Here is a 25,557-nt window from a genome sequence, read left to right as displayed (position 1 = left end):
CAATACAATGGTATTGTCAGTGGCAGGCATTGAAGGATGTCAGCGCATAGACTAAACATTGGTGGAGCTGTGAGATAATTTTGCAAGTGGTAGAGCACTGTTTGAGCTGGGGTGGGGGGAAACTGTCTTGTGGCCGGCGGTACAGGCCCAGGGCCCCTCATATTACAACGGTGTGTCTGACGTTGGGTGCGCACCACCACCGCCAGAGACACTTTATTGTACTAGGAGGGGCCCAGTGGCAGTGCCGTCGACCAAAAGCGGGCTCACCCACCTCTTCAGACAAACTGCACTCTCACGGGTGCTGTCGCCAAGTGTCGATACCACGGCCCCGTGTGGGGAGTTTGGCCATTTAGTGAGGTGTAAACATGTCGTATGCTGGACAATCAGGTGCTGAAAATTACGAGATTGGAAAAGGCATTCAGAATAGTCCACAGGCAAGACCTTTTCATAGAAAAGCTAGGTGTCAGCCGGGCAAGGTGGGGCAAAAGATTTCGAAATCCAGTTGTGGTTCATTTTAATGAAGGTTAGCTCATCTACATTTTGGGTAGCCAGACGAGTCCTTTTTTCTGTTAGTATTGAACCTGCAGCACTGAATACTCTTTCTGATAGGACACTAGCTGCCGGGCAAGCAAGCTCCTGCAATGCATATTCTGCCAATTCTGGCCAGGTGTCTAATTTTGATGCCCAGTAATCAAATGGGAATGACGGTTGAGGGAGAACATCGATAAGGGATGAAAAATAGTTTGTAACCATACTGGACAAATGTTGTCTCCTGTCACTTTGAATTGATGCTGCAGTACCTGTCCTGTCTGCGGTCATAGCAAAATCACTCCACAACCTGGTCAGAAAACCCCTCTGGCCAACGCCACTTCTGATTTCTGCCCCTCTAACTCCTCTGGTCTGCTGGCCCCTGCAGCTCGTGTGAGAACGATCACGGGCGCTGTGTGCAGGGAATGCCAGAAGCAAACGGTCAACAAGAGTTGATTGTTTGGTTGCTAATATTAGTTCCAAGTTCTCATGTGGCATTATATTTTGCAATTTGCCTTTATAGCGAGGATCAAGGAGGCAGGCCAACCAGTAATCGTCATCATTCATCATTTTAGTTATGCGTGTGTCCCTTTTGAGGATACGTAAGGCATAATCCGCCATGTGGGCCAAAGTTCCAGTTCTCAAATCTGCGGTTGTGCTTGGTTGAGGGGCAGTTTCATGCAAATCCACGTCACTTGTGTCCCTCAAAAAACCAGAACCCGGCCTTGCCGCGCCACCAATTTCCAGTGGCCCCGGAAAAGCTTCCTCATTAAAAATATAATCATCCCCATCATCCTCCTCGTCCTCCTCCTCCTCTTCGCCCGCTACCTCGTCCTGTACACTGCCCTGGCCAGACAATGGCTGACTGTCATCAAGGCTTTCCTCTTCCTCAGCTGCAGACGCCTGATCCTTTATGTGCGTCAAACTTTGCATCAGCAGACGCATTAGGGGGATGCTCATGCTTATTATGGCGTTGTCTGCACTAACCAGCCGTGTGCATTCCTCAAAACACTGAAGGACTTGACACATGTCTTGAATCTTCGACCACTGCACACCTGACAACTCCATGTCTGCCATCCTACTGCCTGCCCGTGTATGTGTATCCTCCCACAAAAACATAACAGCCCGCCTCTGTTCACACAGTCTCTGAAGCATGTGCAGTGTTGAGTTCCACCTTGTTGCAACGTCTATGATTAGGCGATGCTGGGGAAGGTTCAAAGAACGCTGATAGGTCTGCATACGGCTGGAGTGTACGGGCGAACGGCGGATATGTGAGCAAAGTCCACGCACTTTGAGGAGCAGGTCGGATAACCCCGGATAACTTTTCAGGAAGCACTGCACCACCAGGTTTAAGGTGTGAGCCAGGCAAGGAATGTGTTTCAGTTGGGAAAGGGAGATGGCAGCCATGAAATTCCTTCCGTTATCACTCACTACCTTGCCTGCCTCAAGATCTACAGTGCCCAGCCACGACTGCGTTTCTTTCTGCAAGAACTCGGACAGAACTTCCGCGGTGTGTCTGTTGTCGCCCAAACACTTCATAGCCAATACAGCCTGCTGACGTTTGCCAGTAGCTGCCCCATAATGGGAGACCTGGTGTGCAACAGTGGCAGCTGCGGATGGAGTGGTTGTGCGACTGCGGTCTGTGGACGAGCTCTCGCTTCTGCAGGAGGACGAAGAGGAGGAGGAGGGGGTGCGAACGGCTACAGCCAATTGTTTCCTAGACCGTGGGCTAGGCAGAACTGTCCCAAACTTGCTGTCCCCTGTGGACCCTGCATCCACCACATTTACCCAGTGTGCCGTGATGGACACGTAACGTCCCTGGCCATGCCTACTGGTCCATGCATCTGTTGTCAGGTGCACCTTTGTGCTCACAGATTGCCTGAGTGCATGGACGATGCGCTCTTTAACATGCTGGTGGAGGGCTGGGATGGCTTTTCTGGAAAAAAAGTGTCGACTGGGTAGCTCGTAGCGTGGTACAGCGTAGTCCATCAGGGCTTTGAAAGCTTCGCTGTCAACTAACCGGTAGGGCATCATCTCTAACGAGATTAGTCTAGCTATGTGTGCGTTCAAACCCTGTGTACGCGGATGCGAGGCTAAGTACTTCCTTTTTCTAACCATAGTCTCATGTAGGGTGAGCTGGACTGGAGAGCTGGAGATCGTGGAACTAGCGGGGGTGCCGGTGGACATGGCAGACTGAGAGACGGTGGGAGATGGTATTGTTGCCACCGGTGCCCTAGATGCAGTGTTTCCTACTACGAAACTGGTGATTCCCTGACCCTGACGGCTTTGGCCTGGCAAAGAAACCTGCACAGATACTGCAGGTGGTGCGGAAAATGGTGGCCCTACACTGCCGGAAGGGATGTTGCGTTGCTGACTAGCTTCATTGGCCGAGGGTGCTACAACCTTAAGGGACGTTTGGTAGTTAGTCCAGGCTTGCAAATGCATGGTGGTTAAATGTCTATGCATGCAACTTGTATTGAGACTTTTCAGATTCTGTCCTCTGCTTAAGGTAGTTGAACATTTTTGACAGATGACTTTGCGCTGATCAATTGGATGTTGTTTAAAAAAAATGCCAGACTGCACTCTTTCTAGCATCGGATACCTTTTCAGGCATTGCAGACTGAGCTTTAACCGGATGGCCACGCTGTCCTCCAACAGGTTTTAGCTTTGCCACGCGTTTTGGGCAAGATACGGGCCCGGCAGATGGAACCTGTTGCGATGTTGATGCCTGCTGCGGCCCCTCCTCCTCCGCTTCAGAACTGCTGCCGCCTGCACCCTGTTCCCCCAATGGCTGCCAATCGGGGTCAAGAACTGGGTCATCTATTACCTCTTCTTGTAGCTCGTGTGCAATTTCGTCTGTGTCACCGTGTCGGTCGGTGGTATAGCGTTCGTGATGGGGCAACATAGTCTCATCAGGGTCTGATTCTTGATCAGCACCCTGCGAGGGCAATGTTGTGGTCTGAGTCAAAGGATCAGCATAGTAGTCTGGCTGTGGCTGTGCATCAGTGCACTCCATGTCAGATTCAACTTGTAATGGGCATGGACTGTTAACTGCTTCACTTTCTAAGCCAGGGACGGTATGTGTAAAGAGCTCCATGGAGTAACCCGTTGTGTCGCCTGCTGCATTCTTCTCTGTTGTTGTTTTTGCTGAAGAGGACAAGGAAGCGACTTGTCCCTGACCGTGAACATCCACTAACGACGCGCTGCTTTGACATTTACCAGTTTCACGAGAGGAGGCAAAAGAGCTAGAGGCTGAGTCAGCAAGATAAGCCAAAACTTGCTCTTGCTGCTCCGGCTTTAAAAGCGGTTTTCCTACTCCCAGAAAAGGGAGCGTTCGAGGCCTTGTGTAGCCAGACGACGAACCTGGCTCCACAGCTCCAGACTTAGGTGCAATATTTTTTTTCCCACGACCAGCTGATGCTCCACCACTACCACTACCCTCATTACCAGCTGACAATGAACGCCCCCGGCCACGACCTCTTCCACCAGACTTCCTCATTGTTTTAAAAATGTTACCAAACGAACGGTATTTGTTGCTGTCACACAACTTACACGGTGAGCTATAACTTCAGTATGATTTAGCTACCCCTTTACAGGTGGGTGAGACCACAACGAAAATCAGCCACAATGTTACACACTCTGTTGTTGTTGGCAACAAATGAGATGGCACACACGCAGGACTGTCACTGAAGCGCAAATGTAAATATTTATCTCCCACTGATTTGTGTTTGTTTTTTTTAAAAGGGAGACTTCAGAAAAAAAAAAAATTTAAAAAAAATTATTTTTTACAGAAGAATTTATAAAACAAATAAAATGAAATGATTGTTTCAGGGAGAATTTAGGAAAAAAAAAAAAAAAAAAGGCTTTGTAGGGCCCACTGAGTGAGAGAGGACGCACACAGGAGTCAGGAGTGGCACACAAGCCCAGAGGCCAATATTAATCTCCCACCGATTGATTTAGTTATTTTTTTTGGTAGATTTTGGAACCCAAATCAAGCAAAAAAATTAATAGGCTTTCTATGGCCCACAATTGGGGAGAGAGAGAGAGATGGCACACCCAGGAGTCAAGACTGGCACACAAGCAGAAGGGGCAATATGAATCTCCCACAGATTTTTTTTTTTTTTTTTTTTTCAGGGAGACTTGAGAGAAAAAAAAATACAAAAAAAATGATTTTTTTCAGGAATAATTTAGAAACCAAAGAAAATAAAATGATTGTTTCAGGGAGAATTTAGAAAACAAATAAAACCAAAAATAGGCTTTCTAGGGCCCACTGAGTGACAGATGACGCACACAGGAGTCAGGAGTGGCACACAAGCCCAGAGGCCAATATTAATCTCCCACTGATTGATTTAGTGATTTTTTTTGGTAGATTTTGGAACCCAAATCAAGCAAAAAAATTAATAGGCTTTCTATGGCCCACAATTGGGGAGAGAGAGAGAGATGGCACACCCAGGAGTCAAGACTGGCACACAAGCAGAAGGGGCAATATGAATCTCCCACAGATTTTTTTTTTTTTCAGGGAGACTTGAGAGAAAAAAAAATACAAAAAAAATGATTTTTTTCAGGAATAATTTAGAAACCAAAGAAAATAAAATGATTGTTTCAGGGAGAATTTAGAAAACAAATAAAACAAAAAATAGGCTTTCTAGGGCCCACTGAGTGACAGATGACGCACACAGGAGTCAGGAGTGGCACACAAGCCCAGAGGCCAATATTAATCTCCCACTGATTGATTTAGTGATTTTTTTTGGTAGATTTTGGAACCCAAATCAAGCAAAAAAATTAATAGGCTTTCTATGGCCCACAATTGGGGAGAGAGAGAGAGATGGCACACCCAGGAGTCAAGACTGGCACACAAGCAGAAGGGGCAATATGAATCTCCCACAGATTTTTTTTTTTTTTTTTTTTTTCAGGGAGACTTGAGAGAAAAAAAAATACAAAAAAAATGATTTTTTTCAGGAATAATTTAGAAACCAAAGAAAATAAAATGATTGTTTCAGGGAGAATTTAGAAAACAAATAAAACCAAAAATAGGCTTTCTAGGGCCCACTGAGTGACAGATGACGCACACAGGAGTCAGGAGTGGCACACAAGCCCAGAGGCCAATATTAATCTCCCACTGATTGATTTAGTGATTTTTTTTGGTAGATTTTGGAACCCAAATCAAGCAAAAAAATTAATAGGCTTTCTATGGCCCACAATTGGGGAGAGAGAGAGAGATGGCACACCCAGGAGTCAAGACTGGCACACAAGCAGAAGGGGCAATATGAATCTCCCACAGATTTTTTTTTTTTTTTTTTTTTTTCAGGGAGACTTGAGAGAAAAAAAAATACAAAAAAAATGATTTTTTTCAGGAATAATTTAGAAACCAAAGAAAATAAAATGATTGTTTCAGGGAGAATTTAGAAAACAAATAAAACCAAAAATAGGCTTTCTAGGGCCCACTGAGTGACAGATGACGCACACAGGAGTCAGGAGTGGCACACAAGCCCAGAGGCCAATATTAATCTCCCACTGATTGATTTAGTGATTTTTTTTGGTAGATTTTGGAACCCAAATCAAGCAAAAAAATTAATAGGCTTTCTATGGCCCACAATTGGGGAGAGAGAGAGAGATGGCACACCCAGGAGTCAAGACTGGCACACAAGCAGAAGGGGCAATATGAATCTCCCACAGATTTTTTTTTTTTTCAGGGAGACTTGAGAGAAAAAAAAATACAAAAAAAATGATTTTTTTCAGGAATAATTTAGAAACCAAAGAAAATAAAATGATTGTTTCAGGGAGAATTTAGAAAACAAATAAAACAAAAAATAGGCTTTCTAGGGCCCACTGAGTGACAGATGACGCACACAGGAGTCAGGAGTGGCACACAAGCCCAGAGGCCAATATTCATCTCCCACTGATTGATTTAGTGATTTTTTTTGGTAGATTTTGGAACCCAAATCAAGCAAAAAAATTAATAGGCTTTCTATGGCCCACAATTGGGGAGAGAGAGAGAGATGGCACACCCAGGAGTCAAGACTGGCACACAAGCAGAAGGGGCAATATGAATCTCCCACAGATTTTTTTTTTTTTTTTTTTCAGGGAGACTTGAAAGAAAAAAAAATACAAAAAAAATGATTTTTTTCAGGAATAATTTAGAAACCAAAGAAAATAAAATGATTGTTTCAGGGAGAATTTAGAAAACAAATAAAGCAAAAAATAGGCTTTCTAGGGCCCACTGAGTGACAGATGACGCACACAGGAGTCAGGAGTGGCACACAAGCCCAGAGGCCAATATTAATCTCCCACTGATTGATTTAGTGATTTTTTCAGGTAGAATTTAGAACCCAAATCAAGCAAAAAAATTAATAGGCTTTCTATGGCCCACTATTTGTGAGAGAGAGATGGCACGCTTAGGACTGGCACACAAGCCCAAAGCCCAATATTAATCTCCCACTGATTGATTTAATGATTTTTTCAGGTAGAATTTAGAACCCAAATCAAGCAAAAAAATTAATAGGCTTTCTATGGCCCACTGAGTGAGAGATGGCACACACAGGAGTAAGGAGTGGCACACAAGCCCTGAGGCCAATATTTTTCTCCCACTGATTGATTGATTGATTTTTTCAGGTAGAATTAGGAACCCAAATCAACCCAAAAAATAAATAGGCTTTCTATGGCCCACTATTTGTGAGAGAGATGGCACGCTCAGGACTGGCACACAAGCCCAGAGGCCAATATTAATCTCCCACTTTTTTTTTTTTCCAGGGAAAATTTATAAACCCAATAAAAAAAATAATAATAAATAGGCTTTCTATGGCCCACTATCTGAGAGAGAGAGATGGCACGCTTAGGACTGGCACACAAGCCCAAAGGCCAATACTAATCTCCCACTGATTGATTGATTGATTTTTTCAGGTAGAATTATGAACCCAAATCAACCAAAAAAATAAATAGGCTTTCTATGGCCCTCTATTTGTGAGAGAGATGGCACGCTCAGGACTGGCACACAAGCCCAGAGGCCAATATTAATCTCCCACTTTTTTTTTTTTCCAGGGAAAATTTATAAACCCAATAAAATAATAAAAAAATAGGCTTTCTATGGCCCACTATCTGAGAGAGAGAGAGATGGCACGCTTAGGACTGGCACACAAGCCCAAAGGCCAATATTAATCTCCCACTGATTGATTTATTGATTTTTTCAGGTAGAATTTAGAACCCAAATCAAGCAAAAAAATTAATAGGCTTTCTATGGCCCACTGAGTGAGAGATGGCACACACAGGAGTAAGGAGTGGCACACAAGCCCTGAGGCCAATATTTTTCTCCCACTGATTGATGTTGTGATTTTTTCTGGTAGATTTTGGAACCCAAATCAAGCAAAAAAATAAATAGGCTTTCTATGGCCCACTGAGTGAGAGATGACACAGACAGAGATGGCACTCTAGCAGAAATGTCAATCTTAATCTCCCACAAAAAAAAAAAAAAAAAAAAAAAGGAACTGTCCTTCAATTACTATCTCCCTACAGTAATCTCAGCCAGGTATGGCAGGCAGCAATAAGGAGTGGACTGATGCACAAATTAAATAAAAAGTGTGGACAAACAAACAAGATAGCTGTGCAGAAAGGAAGGAACAAGAGGATTTGTGCTTTGAAAAAAGCAGTTGGTTTGCACAGCGGCGTACACACAGCAATGCAGCTATCAGGGAGCCTTCTAGGGCAGCCCAATGAGCTACAGCGCTGTGGAAAAAAAAAAAAAAAGGAGCTTCCACTGTCCCTGCACACCGAAGGTGGTGTTGGGCAGTGGAAATCGCTACAGCACAAGCGGTTTTGTGGTTAATGGACCCTGCCTAACGCTATCCCTGCTTCTGACGAAGCGGCAGCAACCTCTCCCTAAGCTCAGATCAGCAGCAGTAACATGGCGGTCGGCGGGAACTCCCCTTTATAGCCCCTGTGACGCCGCAGACAGCAAGCCAATCACTGCAATGCCCTTCTCTAAGATGGTGGGGACCAGGACCTATGTCATCACGCTGCCCACACTCTGCGTTTACCTTCATTGGCTGAGAAATGGCGCTTTTCGCGTCATTGAAACGCGACTTTGGCGCGAAAGTCGCGTACCGCATGGCCGACCACGCACAGGGGTCGGATCGGGTTTCATGAAACTCGACTTCGCCAAAAGTCGGCGACTTTTGAAAATGTTCGACCGGTTTCGCTCAACCCTAGTCACAAGCCATCAAACAAAGAAGAACTGCTTACATTTTTGCCCCAGAAGCAGTGTTGTCTCTTAATTTTTGCCAGAGCTGTAGATGGCTTAGTAGGGTTGATCCTACTGACAGATTCCCTTTAAATCAATTATCTCCCTCTAATTCAGTGCTTTTTGACACATACCATTAGTTATGTGTAATATCCTTGTGACAAGTTTCCTTTAAAAGGTTAATTAATTAATTAAATTAATGTATATTTGTTTTTTTCACATTGTTTGGTCGACATTTTGCCATGTGTCTATATACACTCTAGTCTGCTCCCTTGCCTAGAGAAAAATGTAGCCCCTTGTCCATGGTTGCATACATACTGGGTATTAGATACATATTTAGTACAAGGTAAGGCTGCCGTCACACTAGCAGTATTTGGTCAGTATTTTACATCAGTATTTGTAGCCAAAACCAGGAGTGGAACAAATAGAGGGAAAGTATAATAGAAACATATGCACCACTTCTGTATTTATCACCCACTCCTGGTTTTGGCTACAAATACTGATGTAAAATACTGACCAAATACTGCTAGTGTGACGACAGCCTAAGGCTCAGTGTGATCCCCTCATTCTTGTAACTAGCAGGGTCCCATCGGAGGGACACATCGCAACCACATAATGAAAGCATATCACGATTTTAGCCTTCAATTTAGGTTCCGATAATTTTTTAGATTGTCCTTCAAAATGTGTTGCCTTTTTTTATTGCTTTCAAATGTCGGTGCATGAATTGATTAACAGCATATTTTTTTTACATTTTAGAACAGACTGGGTTAAGGAATATTTAGACACCGCACCTTATTTAATTTTGATCTTCAAACAAGTATATGGAATTCTTTCTAACAACAGAAAGAAGACCCATTATTATAATGAGATCAGTGTCTCCATAGCTTGTGGAATTCTCCTGGCTGCCATTCAGGTACAGGACAATTTATAATTGTGCTTTTTTGTTATATGTCAATCTGCATGTCATGTTAGTAATTAACTGTAATTCATGTTATAAGCATAATTATATATATATATATATATATATATATATATATACAAAAGAAAAAAATATATATAGTATTATACAGTAATAAATCAGAAGTCACTTTATTGTTATTTACACCTTATTTGCATCCAGGTATTGTGTTCATAGATTTGGATATCTTGCACCCTTACTTATTGCTAGCACCTGATATCTTGGATGCCAAAATACACAGCGTATGGAGCCGGAATACCACAGCTCCTTCTTGCACTAGTAATGGCCATTCCCATGTACTTCACCTCAACTTTATTATTATTATTTATTATTATAGTGCCATTGATTCCATGGTGCTTTACACGTGAAAAGGGGTGTATAAAATAAAAAACAAGTACAAGTACCTTGAATAAAATGAGTCACCAAGTGGTACAGAAGGATAGAGGACCTTGCCCACGAGGACTCACAAATACACAAGGGGTGGGTGAGGATACAGTGTATGAGGGCAGAGCTGGACTTGCAGGGTTACTGCAGGTTATAGGTTTGTCGGAAGAGGTAGGACTTCAAGTTCCTTTTGAAGGTTTCCATGGTAAGCAAGAGTCTGATATGTTGGGGTAGAGAGTTCTAGAGTAGGGGGGATGCATGGGAAAAATCTTGCATGCGATTGTTGGAAGAGGAGATAAGAGGGGAGTAGAGAAGGAGATCTTAGAAAATCCAAGATTCCGAGGCACTAGAGAAAATGGAGATGAAACATAACCTTTGTTCCATTATTCCATCCTTAAAAATGACATAGTACAATTGAGTCTGTAATTTTTATTGTATTTCTCCCTGGAAAAGGTCCCCTTTGGGACAAAATGTTGCTCCACTCGTCTAACTCAATTGTACTTCACTATGTGAGTTTTAAGACTGCAATAATGGAATAAAGGTTATGTTTTCTCCTCATTTTCTCTGGTACCTCAGAATCTTGGATTATCTAAGGCTTTGGATCTTTCGGGAGGGTCTAACCGAATCAGCACAAAGCCGCCAGTGGTGCTTGATAACGACTCTTGGAGTAAGAGAAGGAGTGAGGATCGGAGGTTTCGTGCAGGTAAGCATCAGGAGACAAGGTCACAGTTGCATGGAGGAGACAGGTTGTGGATGGCTTTGTATGCAAAGGTTAGGGACTTGAACTGGAGTCTCTGGGCAATTGGGAGCCAGTGAAAGGTTTGACAGAGAGAAGAGGCCGGGAAATAGCAGGGGATAGTTGGATTAGTCGGGCAGCGGAGTTAAGGATAGATTGGAGAAGAGAAAAAAAGTGTTAAAGGGGAGGCCACAAAGCAGGAGGTTGCAGTAGTCGAGGCGCGATATGATGAGGACATGCACTAGTGTTTTTGCAGATTCTTGGTTGAAGAATGTGCGGATCTGGGAGATATTATTGAGTTGGAGTCAGCAGGAAGTGGAAGGGGCTTGGATGTGTGGTTTCAAGGAGATCCCGAGGTGGTGAGCTTGCGGGACTGGGGAGAGCGAGCAGCCATTGACTTTGGGACTTTGGTGCATAGGTCTTTTGGGGGGTTGAGTGAGATGGTGGAAAGATGATGAATTCTGTTTTATCCATGTTAAGTGTTAGAAATCTAGCAGAGAAGAAAGATGAAATATCGGACAAACATTGTGGGATTCTGGTTAGTAAGGGGGTATTATCGGGTACAGAGAGGTAGATCTGTGTGTCATCAGCATAGAGGTGATACTGAAAGACATGGAACTCTGTGAATTGTTCCAGGACAAAGGTGTAGATGGAAAAGAGCAGGGGTTCTAGAACTGAACCTTGGGGGACACCGACAGATAGGGGGCAAGATGAGCAAGTGGTGTGTGAGTGGGAGTCGCTGAATGTCCGGTCTGTTAGGTATGAGGAGATCAAAGATAGGGCCAAATATGTGATTCCAAGAGATGAGTGAATCTGTAATGAGAGGGAATGGTCCATTGTGTCGAAGGCAGATGACCGGTCCAGGAGGAAGACAGAGTAGTGTCGCATGGATTTGGTAGTTAGTCAGTGCAGTTTCAGTGGAATAGTGCGGTCGGAAGCCAGACTGTAAGTGGTCGAAGAGGGAGCAGGAGAAGAGGTGGGAAGACAGTTCAAAATGGATGTGTTGTTCATGTAGTTTTGAGCCATAGAGGAGAAGTTATATGGGGCAATAGCTAGAAAGGGTGGGTTAAGGTAGGGCTTTTTGAGAATGGGTCTGATTGAGGCAGGTTTGAAGCATGAGGTGAAGGCACCAGTTGTTAGGCTACGTTCAGATTAGCGTTGCGCGCCGCTGCGTCGGCGACGCAACGCACGACGCACGAAAAAACGCTTGCAAACGCACGCAAAAACGCTGCGTTTTGCGACGCGTGCGTCGTTTTTTTGACGAAATCGGACGCAAGAAAAATGCAACTTGTTGCATTTTCTTGCGTCCGACGCTAGCGTAAAAAACGACGCACGTGTCGGAAAACGCAACAAGAAAAACGCATGCGTCCCCCATGTAAAACATAGGGGCGCATGACGTGTGCGTCGCCGCTGCGTTTCCCGACGCAGCGGCGCGCAACGCTAATCTGAACGTAGACTAAGTGACAGGTTGAAGAGATGGGTTAGGGTTGGGATGAAGTCTGTGGTGAGGTTTGGGATGAGGTTGGATGGGATTGGGTCAAGTTTACAGGTGGAGAGATGTGATTTGGATAGTAAAGAGGAAAGTTGATCTTCTGTAATGGTGCAAAAGCTGGTTTTGGAAGAGGAGGGCTGAGTAGTTATGAGGAAGGGCTCTGTGGGCTGTAGAATTTACTGCAGGATACCAGCAGATTCACATACTTTAAAGGGAATTTGTCAACAGGTTTTTGCTATGTAATCTAAGAACAGCATGAGGTGGGGCTTAAAACACTTAATTCAGACTGTGTGCTGTTATTTACTTACAATGAAGGTTTTATTACCAGGATGTTATCATTGCTGGGAATAGCTGCCTCAAGCCAAGTCTTCTGACTCCACTCTCTCCTGTGATAAGCAGTTCACTGTCAATAGACAATATACACAGAAAGTTGTGGTGTGGGTGGGATTAGCTTTCTCAATTTTGCTTTATATTTCATCTAAGAACTCTGATTGTGTCTGAAATGTTGCATCCAGTAAATTAAGTGATACATCACTGGAATTAGGACCTCTTTTCCTATACTATGCTGCCCTTAGATGAAGTAGCAAAAAACCTTTTAAACAAAGCTTTTTATTTCTTCATTTAAATCACTATATTCCTGATCTTATAGTAACATAGTAACATACATAGTTAGTAAGGCCGAAAAAAGACATTTGTCCATCCAGTTCAGCCTATATTCCATCATAATAAATCCCCAGATCTACGTCCTTCTACAGAACCTAATAATTGTATGATACAATATTGTTCTGCTCCAGGAAGACATCCAGGCCTCTCTTGAACCCCTCGACTGAGTTCGCCATCACCACCTCCTCAGGCAAGCAATTCCAGATTCTCACTGCCCTAACAGTAAAGAATCCTCTTCTATGTTGGTGGAAAAACCTTCTCTCCTCCAGACGCAAAGAATGCCCCCTTGTGCCCGTCACCTTCCTTGGTATAAACAGATCCTCAGCGAGATATTTGTATTGTCCCCTTATATACTTATACATGGTTATTAGATCGCTCCTCAGTCGTCTTTTTTCTAGACTAAATAATCCTAATTTCGCTAATCTATCTGGGTATTGTAGTTCTCCCATCCCCTTTATTAATTTTGTTGCCCTCCTTTGTACTCTCTCTAGTTCCATTATATCCTTCCTGAGCACCGGTGCCCAAAACTGGACACAGTACTCCATGTGCGGTCTAACTAGGGATTTGTACAGAGGCAGTATAATGCTCTCATCATGTGTATCCAGACCTCTTTTAATGCACCCCATGATCCTGTTTGCCTTGGCAGCTGCTGCCTGGCACTGGCTGCTCCAGGTAAGTTTATCATTAACTAGGATCCCCAAGTCCTTCTCCCTGTCAGATTTACCCAGTGGTTTCCCGTTCAGTGTGTAATGGTGATATTGATTCCCTCTTCCCATGTGTATAACCTTACATTTATCATTGTTAAACCTCATCTGCCACCTTTCAGCCCAAGTTTCCAACTTATCCAGATCCATCTGTAGCAGAATACTATCTTCTCTTGTATTAACTGCTTTACATAGTTTTGTATCATCTGCAAATATCGATATTTTACTGTGTAAACCTTCTACCAGATCATTAATGAATATGTTGAAGAGAACAGGTCCCAATACTGACCCCTGCGGTACCCCACTGGTCACAGCGACCCAGTTAGAGACTATACCATTTATAACCACCCTCTGCTTTCTATCACTAAGCCAGTTACTAACCCATTTACACACATTTTCCCCCAGACCAAGCATTCTCATTTTGTGTACCAACCTCTTGTGCGGCACGGTATCAAACGCTTTGGAAAAATCGAGATATACCACGTCCAATGACTCACCGTGGTCCAGTCTATAGCTTACCTCTTCATAAAAACTGATTAGATTGGTTTGACAGGAGCGATTTCTCATAAACCCATGCTGATATGGAGTTAAACAGTTATTCTCATTGAGATAATCCAGAATAACATCCCTCAGAAACCCTTCAAATATTTTACCAACAATAGAGGTTAGACTTACTGGCCTATAATTTCCAGGTTCACTTTTAGAGCCCTTTTTGAATATTGGCACCACATTTGCTATGCGCCAGTCCTGCGGAACAGACCCTGTCGCTATAGAGTCACTAAAAATAAGAAATAATGGTTTATCTATTACATTACTTAGTTCTCTTAGTACTCGTGGGTGTATGCCATCCGGACCCGGAGATTTATCTATTTTAATCTTATTTAGCCGGTTTCGCACCTCTTCTTGGGTTAGATTGGTGACCCTTAATATAGGGTTTTCATTGTTTCTTGGGATTTCACCTAGCATTTCATTTTCCACCGTGAATACCGTGGAGAAGAAGGTGTTTAATATGTTAGCTTTTTCCTCGTCATCTACAACCATTCTTTCCTCACTATTTTTTAAGGGGCCTACATTTTCAGTTTTTATTCTTTTACTATTGATATAGTTGAAGAACAGTTTGGGATTAGTTTTACTCTCCTTAGCAATGTGCTTCTCTGTTTCCTTTTTGGCAGCTTTAATTAGTTTTTTAGATAAAGTATTTTTCTCCCTATAGTTTTTTAGAGCTTCAATGGTGCCATCCTGCTTTAGTAGTGCAAATGCTTTCTTTTTACTGTTAATTGCCTGTCTTACTTCTTTGTTTAGCCACATTGGGTTTTTCCTATTTCTAGTCCTTTTATTCCCACAAGGTATAAACCGCTTACACTGCCTATTTAGGATGTTCTTAAACATTTCCCATTTATTATCTGTATTCTCATTTCTGAGGATATTGTCCCAGTCTACCAGATTAAGGGCATCTCTAAGCTGTTCAAACTTTGCCTTCCTAAAGTTCAATGTTTTTGTGACTCCCTGACAAGTCCCCCTAGTGAAAGACAGGTGAAACTGCACAATATTGTGGTCGCTATTTCCTAAATGCCCAACCACCTGCAGATTTGTTATTCTGTCAGGTCTATTAGATAGTATTAGGTCTAAAAGTGCTGCTCCTCTGGTTGGATTCTGCACCAATTGTGAAAGATAATTTTTCTTGGTTATTAGCAGAAACCTGTTGCCTTTATGGGTTTCACAGGTTTCTGTTTCCCAGTTAATATCCGGGTAGTTAAAGTCCCCCATAACCAGGACCTCATTATGGGTTGCAGCTTCATCTATCTGCTTTAGAAGTAGACTTTCCATGCTTTCTGTTATATTTGGGGGTTTGTAACAGACCCCAATGAGAATTTTGTTACCATTTTTCCCTCCATGAATTTCAACCCATATGGACTCGACATCCTCATTCCCTTCGCTAATATCCTCCCTTAAAGTGGACTTTAGACAAGACTTTACATAGAGACAAACCCCTCCTCCTCTCCGATTTTTACGATCCTTTCTAAACAGACTGTAACCCTGTAAGTTAACTGCCCAGTCATAGCTTTCATCTAACCATGTCTCGGTTATTCCCACTATGTCAAAGTTACCTGTAGATATTTCTGCTTCTAGTTCTTCCATCTTGTTTGTCAGGCTTCTGGCGTTTGCGAGCATGCAGTTTAGAGGATTTTGTTTTGTTCCAATCTCCTCACTGTGGATTGTTTTAGAAATGTTCTTACCTCCCTTCTGAGTATGTTTTCCTGGGTCGTCTTTGTTCGAGTCTAATGTTTTTCTTCCCGTCCCCTCTTCTTCTAGTTTAACGCCCTCCTGATGAGTGTAGCGAGTCTTCTGGCGAATGTGTGTTTCCCAGGTTTGTTGAGGTGTAGTCCGTCTCTGGCGAGGAGTCCATCATACCAGTAATTCACACCGTGGTCCAGGAATCCAAATCCTTGTTGTCTGCACCATCGTCTTAGCCAGTTGTTTGCATCAAGGATCCTGTTCCATCTCCTGGTGCCATGCCCGTCTACTGGAAGGATAGAAGAAAAAACTACCTGTGCATCCAGTTCCTTTACTTTCTTCCCCAACTCTTCAAAGTCCTTGCAGATTGTCGGTAGGTCCTTCCTTGCCGTGTCATTGGTGCCAACATGTATCAGAAGAAATGGGTGGACGTCCTTGGAGCTGAAGAGCTTTGGTATCCTATCGGTCACATCCTTGATCATCGCACCTGGAAGGCAGCATACTTCTCTTGCAGTTATGTCCGGTCTGCAGATGGCTGCTTCGGTGCCTCTCAGTAGTGAGTCTCCCACCACCACCACTCTTCGTTGCTTCTTGGCTGTACTTTTTGCTGTCACTTGTTGCTGTGTGCCCTTTTCTTTTTTGCTTGCTGGTATTGCTTCATTCTTAGGTGTGCCATCTTCATCCTCTACAAAGATTTGATATCGGTTCTTCAGTTGTGTGGTTGGTGATTTCTCCATGGTCTTCTTGCTTCTTTTGGTCACATGCTTCCACTCATCTGCTTTTGGAGGTTCTCTGACACTTTTTGCACCTTCTGTGACCAGTAGAGATGCTTCTGTTCTGTCTAGAAAGTCTTCATTCTCTTTGATGAGTTTCAAAGTTGCTATTCTTTCTTCCAGACCCCGCACCTTTTCTTCTAAAAGGGCCACTAGTCTACACTTCTGACAGGTGAAATTGGATTCTTCTTCTGGTCGATCTGTGAACATGTAGCACATGCTGCAGCTCACCATGTAGGTTGTCACATCTGCCATGTTGCTCCTAGATCCTGCTGACTTGCTGTGTGTTTTCCTTCTTGTGTAATCTACTCAGCCAAGCTCTCTTGCAATAATGTCCTACAGGCAAAAATTCGGCGCGCGGTTTGGTGATGCTTTCGAAGCAGCTGGTCCCGGCTGTTTCCAACGATCTTCTAGCTTAGGGAGACTTCGCTTCTCCCAGAAGGCACCTGGAATATGCAAATTAGCCTCCTGAAGCTTGAATCCCTGGTTTGGTGATGCTTTCGAAGCAGCTGGTCCCGGCTGTACCCAACGATCTTCTAGCTTAGGGAGACTTCGCTTCTCCCAGAAGGCACCTGGAATATGCAAATTAGCCTCCTGAAGCTTGAATCCCTGGCATCTTATGCTGGACTCTGTACAATCTGATCACATCTCGTCCCATCACAGGCTGCAGCAGTGATGTGGAATTATACTTCATCACTGGAGGAGAATATTCAAGCAGATCAGCAGCATAAATCATTAATTCTGCTACATGTGGACATAAGGGTGCTTCTCACAAAATTAGAATATCATCAAAAAGTTACCGTAATTTATTTCAGTTCTTCAATACAAAAAGTGAAGCACATATATTATATAGAGTCATTACAAACAGAGTGATCTATTCCAATTCTTTATTTCTGTTAATGTTGATGATTATGGCTTACAGCCAATGAAAACCCAACAGTAAGTTAGAATACTTTATATCACCAGCTTGCAAAACGATTTTAAAATCCGAAATGTTGGCCTACTAAATGCATGTTCAGTAAATGCACTCAATACTTGGTCAGGGCTCCTTTTGCATCAATTAACTCATCAATGCGGCGTGGCATGGTGGCGATCAGCCTGTGACACTGTTGAGGTGTTATGGAAGCCCAGGTTGCTTTGATAGCAGCCTTCATGTCGATCTGGATTGTTGGGTCTGGTGTCTCTCATCTTCCTCTTGATAATACCCCACACATTCTCTATGGGGTTATGGTCAGGCGAGTTTTCTGGCCAATCAAGCACAATGATACTGATATATTTTAAACCAGGTATTGGTACTTTTGGCAGTGTGGACAGGTCCCAAGTCCTGCTGGAGAATGAAATTTCCATCTCCGAAAAGCTTGTCGGCAGAGGGAAGCATGAAGCAATGTAAAATTTCCTGGTAGATGGCTACGCTGACTTTGGTCTTGATAAAACACAGTGGACCTACACCAGCAGATGACATGGCTCCCCAAACCATCATTGACTGTGGATACTTCACACTAGACCTCAAGCAGCTTGGATTGCCTCTCCACTCTTCCTCCACTGGGACCTTGATTTCCAAATGAAATGAAAAATATACTTTCATCTGAAAACAACACTTTGGACCATTGAGCAACAGTCCCATTCTTTTTCTCCTTGGCCTACGTAAGATGTGCAGCACCCCAGGGTCCTGGTTGTTGCAGTAATATCATTCTTCTCTAGGGGGGAGTGATGTTACGTTTGGAGGCAATAAAGGAGATCTCTTTACCTGGTAACACAAACATACAACACATTTCATACTCCAGTCTGCTATGCTCCTATTTATTAGGGCACTCTTCACAATTAGGTAAAACTGGTGGCCTGGAGAGGAAGTGAGGCAGATGCTATCTGAGCTTTGCTCAGGCAGTTGCTGGCTGAGCTTCGGCTCAGGTAGTTGGTCCCTGACAGGGGTGGGAGCCTGTCAGAGGCCTAGATAGAAGGCCACGGAGCTGCGCCTGCTCCACATGCGGCAGTTCCTAACAAAGGACACGAACAGAGAACTGTATTGTAGAGAGTGAGAAGAAGTCATAGCAAAAGGAGTGGATACCAGAAGGAGTTCTGCCCTGCACAGGCTGCCTCCTTCTGAGGCTCAGGATCCCGGTAGCCGGAACACCGAGGGAGCAACAGTCCTTCATGCCTTGCTCCAGAGACCGGCAGGACAACTAATTTCACATTACTGATCCACCCTATACCCAGGAGGCAAGGTGGCACCCACAAGAGGCTGGGGCATGATAGAGTCCCTGTAAAAAGCCTCACGCTACCGGTCATGCGGGTTTGTCCTATTGATCCGAGGGACAGAGAGAGAGACACAACATCTATAACATCTTCAACAGTTGTGAGGACCTTATGAGAAGCTTAGCAGTAAGGTACTACAACACCAAGGCGCTCGAGGAAGGCTACTGATTTCCACCTGTATAAGGGGACTCTGGATTTGCCTCCAAACCGGCCGGACTCTGCCTGCCCCGTGATCTGTGCTCTGGACTGTGGATGCTGAAGCCTTCAGTAAAAAGGTAAAGAGACTGCAACCTTGTGTCCTCGTTTTTCACTGCGCCTCTCACCATCCACCATCTACACACTGGGAAGCCCTGGGGACACACTTCACCTGTGGGAAGGTATACCATCTAGCTACCATAACATCACTCCAGCGGACCCCTAAGCAGCGTCGGTCACCCTAACTGAATATCACAGGTGGTGTCACGAACATTATCCCTTTAAAGACCTTTCCCTTTTACAACGGACCTCCCGAGGGCCACGGACCGGGTCAGCCACCGTGACATCCCCCTTGAGAACTGAAGGACCCGGTACCGAGTACACCTTGCCCTACACGGGGGCGATAAAAGATGATTCTGGCGTAGTCTATTGGTCATGAGTGGCATAGCAAAAGGAATGTGACACTTGTAGCCCATGTCCTGGATACGTCTGTGTGTGGTGGCTCACCTTATGTATTGAAGAACTGAAATAAAATACAGTTTTGATGAAATTCTAATTTTGTGAGAAGCACCTATAAACTAAAGGTTTTCAGTCAGCCATAATTCAGTAATACCATAATTGGCACAAGACTGGATGAAGGATGGATGAAAGAAATGGGCATCTAGCTTTGATTTATTGAAACAAAAGAAAGTGCAGACTGCTGAGTCTGCTCAATATATATTTTTGTACTCATGTAGTAAAGAAGATTGGCACATTGAGGTGGAGACACGATGTAATAGTGGCTGCATGGTGGACTCAACTTTTATAAAATAAATGCTACCTCTTGGTTGCAGAGATATTAGTAATCAACGGTTTTGCCACTTAATGAGTTAACTTCAGTCAAGTTCAAAAGGGTGTTATTGGATAATTTACATAGTAACATAGTAACATAGCTATTAAGGTTGAAGGAAGACTTTAAGTTCATCTAGTTCAACCGATAGCCTAACCTAACATGCCCTAACATGTTGATCCAGAGGAAGGCAAAAAAAAACCATGTGGCAAAGAGTAAGCTCCATATTGGGGAAAAAAATTCTGCAGCATCAATAGTAAAAACATATAATGTTAAAAATAATAAAAAATCATTATCTACTCACCCTCTGGCGGCCCCTGGATCCAGCCCAGGCCTTTCCCGCTCCTCGCGCGCCGCTTCGGTCCCCAGAATGCAATGCGGCAATGACCGGATATGACGTAGCGGTCTCGCGAGACCGCTACATCATCACGTGTTATTGCCACAATGTATTCTTGGGACCGGAACGGCGCGTGAAGATCGGGAAAGGCCTGGGCTGGATCCGGGGGCCGCCGGAGGGTGAGTATATAACTATTTTTTATTTTATGGTGCCCACATTGCTATATACTACGTGGGCTGTGTTATATACTACGTGGCTGTGCAATATTCTACGTGACTGTGCAATATACTACGTGGGTTGTGTTATACACTATGTGGGCTGTTACATACTACGTGGGCTGTGTAATATGCTACGTGGCTGTGTAATATGCTACATGGCTGTGTAATATACTACGTGGGTTGTGTAATATACTACGTGGGCTGTGCAATATACTACGTGGCTGTGCAATATACTATATGGGCTGTGCTATATACTTTGTGGGCTGTGCAATATACTACGTGAACTGTGCTACATACTACGTGGGCTGTGCTATACTACGTGGGTTGTGCAATATACTACGTGGCTGTGCAATATACTATGTGGCTGTGCAATATACTACGTGGCTGTGCTATATACTACATGGCTGTGCTATATACTACGTGGCTATACAATATACTACGTGGCTGTGCAATATACTACGTGGGCTGTGTAATATACTACGTGGCTGTGCAATATACTACATGGCTGTGCAATATACTACGTGGGCTGTGCTGCATACTACGTGGGCTGAGCTACATACTACGTGGCTGTGCTACATACTACATGGGCTGTGCTATACACTACATGGGCTGTGTTATATACTGCGTGGGCTGTTATATAGTACATGAGCTGTGTTATATGCTACGTGGGCTGTGTTATATGCTACGTGGACTGTTATATACTTCAAGGCTGTGTTATATGCTATGTGGGCTTGTTATATACTACATGGCTGTGCTATATACTACGTGGCTCTGCTGTTATGATCTGGTGGTTTAGGAACAACATGAGACAAGCTCTGAAGGAGGTGGTATCTGTACTGACCGCAAACCCTGAACCTAGCAGCGCAACTAAAAATAGCCGTGGGGGGTACCTGACGCTCCCTAGACCCCTCGGCACAGCCTAAGATCTAACTTCCCCTAAAGATGGAAACAGGAAACCTATCTTGCCTCAGAGAAAATCCCCAAAGGAAAGATAGTCCCCCACAAATATTGACGGTGAGAGGAGGGGAAAATAACATACGCAGAAATGAAATCAGATTTTAGCATAGGAGGCCAGTCTAGCTTGATAGATAGGACAGGAAAGGATACTGTGCGGTCAGTATAAAAACTACAAAACAATCCACACAGAGTTTACAAAATCTCCACACCTGACTAAAGGTGTGGAGGGTAAATCTGCTTCCCAGAGCTTCCAGCTAACAGAAATAATCCATACTGACAAGCTGGACAAATATAGAATGCACAGAACAATAAGTCCACAACATGTGGACTGAAATGAGCAAAGCCAGAACTTATCTTTGCAGAACTGGTCAGGAAACCAGGAGAATCCAAGCAGAGATGTGAATCCAGCCAGGAAACATTGACAAGTGGCACAGGCTGAAGAAAGAGCCAGACTTAAATAGCGGAGCAGAAGAGACGATAAGTGCAGGCAGCTGATGACAGCTAACTCCAAGGAGCAGCCATACCACTAGAAACCACAAGAGGGAGCCCAAGAGCAGAACTCACAAAAGTGCCACTTACAACCAACAGAGGGAGCCCAAGAGCAGAAATCACAACAGTACCCCCCCCCCTTGAGGAGGGGTCACCGAACCCTCACCAGAGCCCCCAGGCCGATCAGGACGAGCCAAGTGAAAAGCACGAACCAAATCGGTAGCATGGACATCGGAGGCAACAACCCAAGAATTATCCTCCTGGCCATAACCCTTCCACTTGACAAGATACTGAAGCCTCCGCCTCGAAAAACGAGAATCCAAAATCTTCTCAACCTCATATTTCAACTTTCCCTCAACCAACACCGGGGCAGGAGGGTCAACCGAGGGAACAACGGGCACCACATATCTCCGCAACAAAGATCTATGGAAAACATCATGAATGGCAAAAGAGGCAGGAAGAGCCAAACGAAAAGACACCGGATTAATAATTTCAGAAATTTTATAAGGACCAATAAACCGAGGCTTAAACTTAGGAGAAGAAACCTTCATTTCATAGGAACATGACGAACAAGACAACCAAACCAAATCCCCCACACGAAGCCCGGGACCAACACGCCGACGGCGGTTAGCAAGACGTTGAGCCCTTTCCTGAGACAACGTCAAATTGTCCACCACATGAGTCCAAATCTGCTGCAGCCTGTCCACAACAGAATTAACACCAGGACAATCAGAAGGCTCAACCTGCCCAGAAGAAAAACGAGGATGAAAACCAAAATTACAAAAGAAAGGTGAAACCAAAGTAGCCGAACTAGCCCGATTATTAAGGGCAAACTCGGCCAACGGCAAGAAAGACACCCAATCATCCTGATCAGCAGACACAAAGCATCTCAAATAGGTCTCCAAGGTCTGATTAGTTCGCTCAGTTTGGCCATTAGTCTGAGGATGAAACGCCGAAGAAAAAGACAAATCAATGCCCATCCTAGCACAAAAGGCCCGCCAAAATCTAGAGACAAACTGAGAACCTCTGTCAGACACAATATTCTCCGGAATGCCATGCAAATGAACCAAATGCTGAAAAAACAATGGAACCAGATCTGAGGAGGAAGGCAACTTAGGCAAAGGTACCAGATGGACCATTTTAGAGAACCGGTCACAAACAACCCAGATAACAGACATCTTCTGGGAAACAGGAAGATCCGAAATAAAATCCATGGAAATATGCGTCCAGGGCCTCTCAGAGACCGGCAAAGGCAAAAGCAACCCACTAGCGCGGGAAAAGCAAGGCTTGGCCCGGGCGCAAGTCCCACAGGACTGCACAAAAGCACGCACATCGCGAGACAAGGAAGGCCACCAAAAGGACCAAGCAACCAAATCTCTGGTACCAAAAATCCCAGGATGACCAGCCAACACTGAACAATGAACCTCAGAAATTACCTTACTTGTCCATCTATCAGGAACAAACAGCTTCCCCACTGGACAGCGGTCAGGCCTATCAGCCTGAACTTCCTGAAGCACCCGCCGCAAATCAGGGGAGATAGCAGAAAGAATCACCCCCTCCTTAAGAATGCCAACCGGCTCCAGGACTCCACGAGAATCAGGTCGAAAAACTGCTAGAGAGGGCATCAGCCTTAACATTCTTAGATCCCGGAAGATACGAGACCACAAAATCAAAACGGGAGAAAAACAGGGACCATCGAGCCTGTCTAGGATTCAGCCGCTTGGCCGACTCAAGGTAAATCAGATTCTTATGATCGGTCAGGAGTCAGGACCACAACACGGTGTTTAGCTCCCTCAAGCCAATGTCGCCACTCCTCAAACGCCCACTTCATAGCCAACAACTCCCGATTGCCGACATCATAATTGCGTTCCGCAGGCGAAAACTTTCTGGAAAAAAAAGCACACGGTTTCATCAAAGAACCATCAGACTCCCTCTGAGACAAAACGGCCCCTGCCCCAATCTCAGAAGCGTCGACCTCAACCTGAAAAGGAAGAGAAACATCCAGTTGACGCAACACAGGGGCAGAAGTAAATCGGCGTTTAAGCTCCTGAAAGGCCTCAACAGCCTCAGAGGACCAATTCGTCACATCAGCGCCTTTCTTCGTCAAATCAGTAAAGGGCTTAACCACACTGGAAAAGTTGGCAATGAAACGGTGATAGAAATTAGCAAAGCCCAAAAATGTTTGAAGACCCTTCACAGATGTGGGTTGGATCCAGTCATGAATAGCTTGGACCTTAACAGGATCCATTTCTATAGACGAGGGAGAAAAAATAAAACCCAAAAAAGAGACCTTCTGAACTCCGAATAGGCACTTAGACCCCTTCACAAATAAAGCATTATCACGAAGGATCTGGAACACCATCCTGACCTGCTTCACATGAGACTCCCAATCATTGGAAAAAATCAAAATATCATCCAAATATACGACCATGAATTTATCAAGATAATTGCGGAAATTATCATGCATGAAAGACTGGAACACAGATGGAGCATTAGAGAGCCCAAATGGCATCACAAGGTATTCAAAATGGCCTTCGGGCGTATTAAATGCAGTTTTCCATTCGTCACCCTGTTTAATACGAACAAGATTATATGCCCCTCGGAGGTCAATCTAAAGGTACCATCACACATAGCGACGCTGCAGCGATACCGACAACGATCCGGATCGCTGCAGCGTCGCTGTTTGGTCGCTGGAGAGCTGTCACACAGACAGCTCTCCAGCGACCAACGATCCCGAGGTCCCCGGTAACCAGGGTAAACATCGGGTAACTAAGCGCAGGGCCGCGCTTAGTAACCCGATGTTTACCCTGGTTACCATCCTAAAAAGTAAAAAAACAAACGCTACATACTTACCTTCTGCTGTCTGTCCTCGGCGCTCTGCTTCTCTGGTCTGGCTGTGAGCGCCGGGCAGCCAGAAAGCAGAGCGGTGACGTCACCGCTCTGCTTTCTGGCTGACCGACGCTCACAGCCAGAGCAGGAGGAGAGCAGAGCACAGCGCTGGAGGACAGACAGCGGTAGGTAAGTATGTAGTGTTTGTTTTTTTACTTTTAGGATGGTAACCAGGGTAAACATCGGGTTACTAAGCGCGGCCCTGCGCTTAGTTACCCGATGTTTACCCTGGTTACCAGCAAAGACATCGCTGAATCGGTGTCACACACGCCGATTCAGCGATGTCTACGGGGAGTCCAGCGACGAAATAAAGTTCTGGACTTTCTTCCCCGACCAGCGATCTCCCAGCAGGGGCCTGATCGCTGCTGCCTGTCACACTGGACGATATCGCTAGCGAGGACGCTGCAACGTCACGGATCGCTAGCGATATCGTCTAGTGTGACAGTACCTTTAGTAAACCAACTAGCCCCCTTAATCTGAGCAAACAAATCAGTAAGCAAAGGCAAGGGGTATTGGAATTTGACCGTGATCTTATTAAGAAGACGATAATCAATACAGGGTCTCAAGGAGCCATCCTTCTTAGCAACAAAAAAGAAACCCGCTCCCAATGGTGACGAAGAGGGCCAAATATGCCCTCTCTCCAAAGATTCCTTAACATAGCTCCGCATGGCGGCATGATCTGGC

General features: G+C 44.5%; 1 protein-coding gene across 1 annotated transcript in view; it reads left to right on the top strand.

Annotated features, from left to right (window-relative positions):
- The window catches only part of IYD (iodotyrosine deiodinase), a 114,342-nt gene that overhangs the window by 65,104 nt on the left and 23,681 nt on the right, over positions 1-25,557 (top strand). Inside the window, exon 4 of the mRNA XM_069769147.1 lies at positions 9,518-9,674. Within this exon, the coding sequence (XP_069625248.1) occupies positions 9,518-9,674 (157 nt within the window). The remainder of the gene's footprint in view (positions 1-9,517; positions 9,675-25,557) is intronic.

This window comes from Ranitomeya imitator, chromosome 5 (assembly GCF_032444005.1).
Source record: "Ranitomeya imitator isolate aRanImi1 chromosome 5, aRanImi1.pri, whole genome shotgun sequence".
NCBI lineage: Eukaryota > Metazoa > Chordata > Amphibia > Anura > Dendrobatidae > Ranitomeya > Ranitomeya imitator.
Note: the sequence above shows the minus strand (reverse complement) of the source record. Positions and strands in the feature narration are given on the sequence as shown.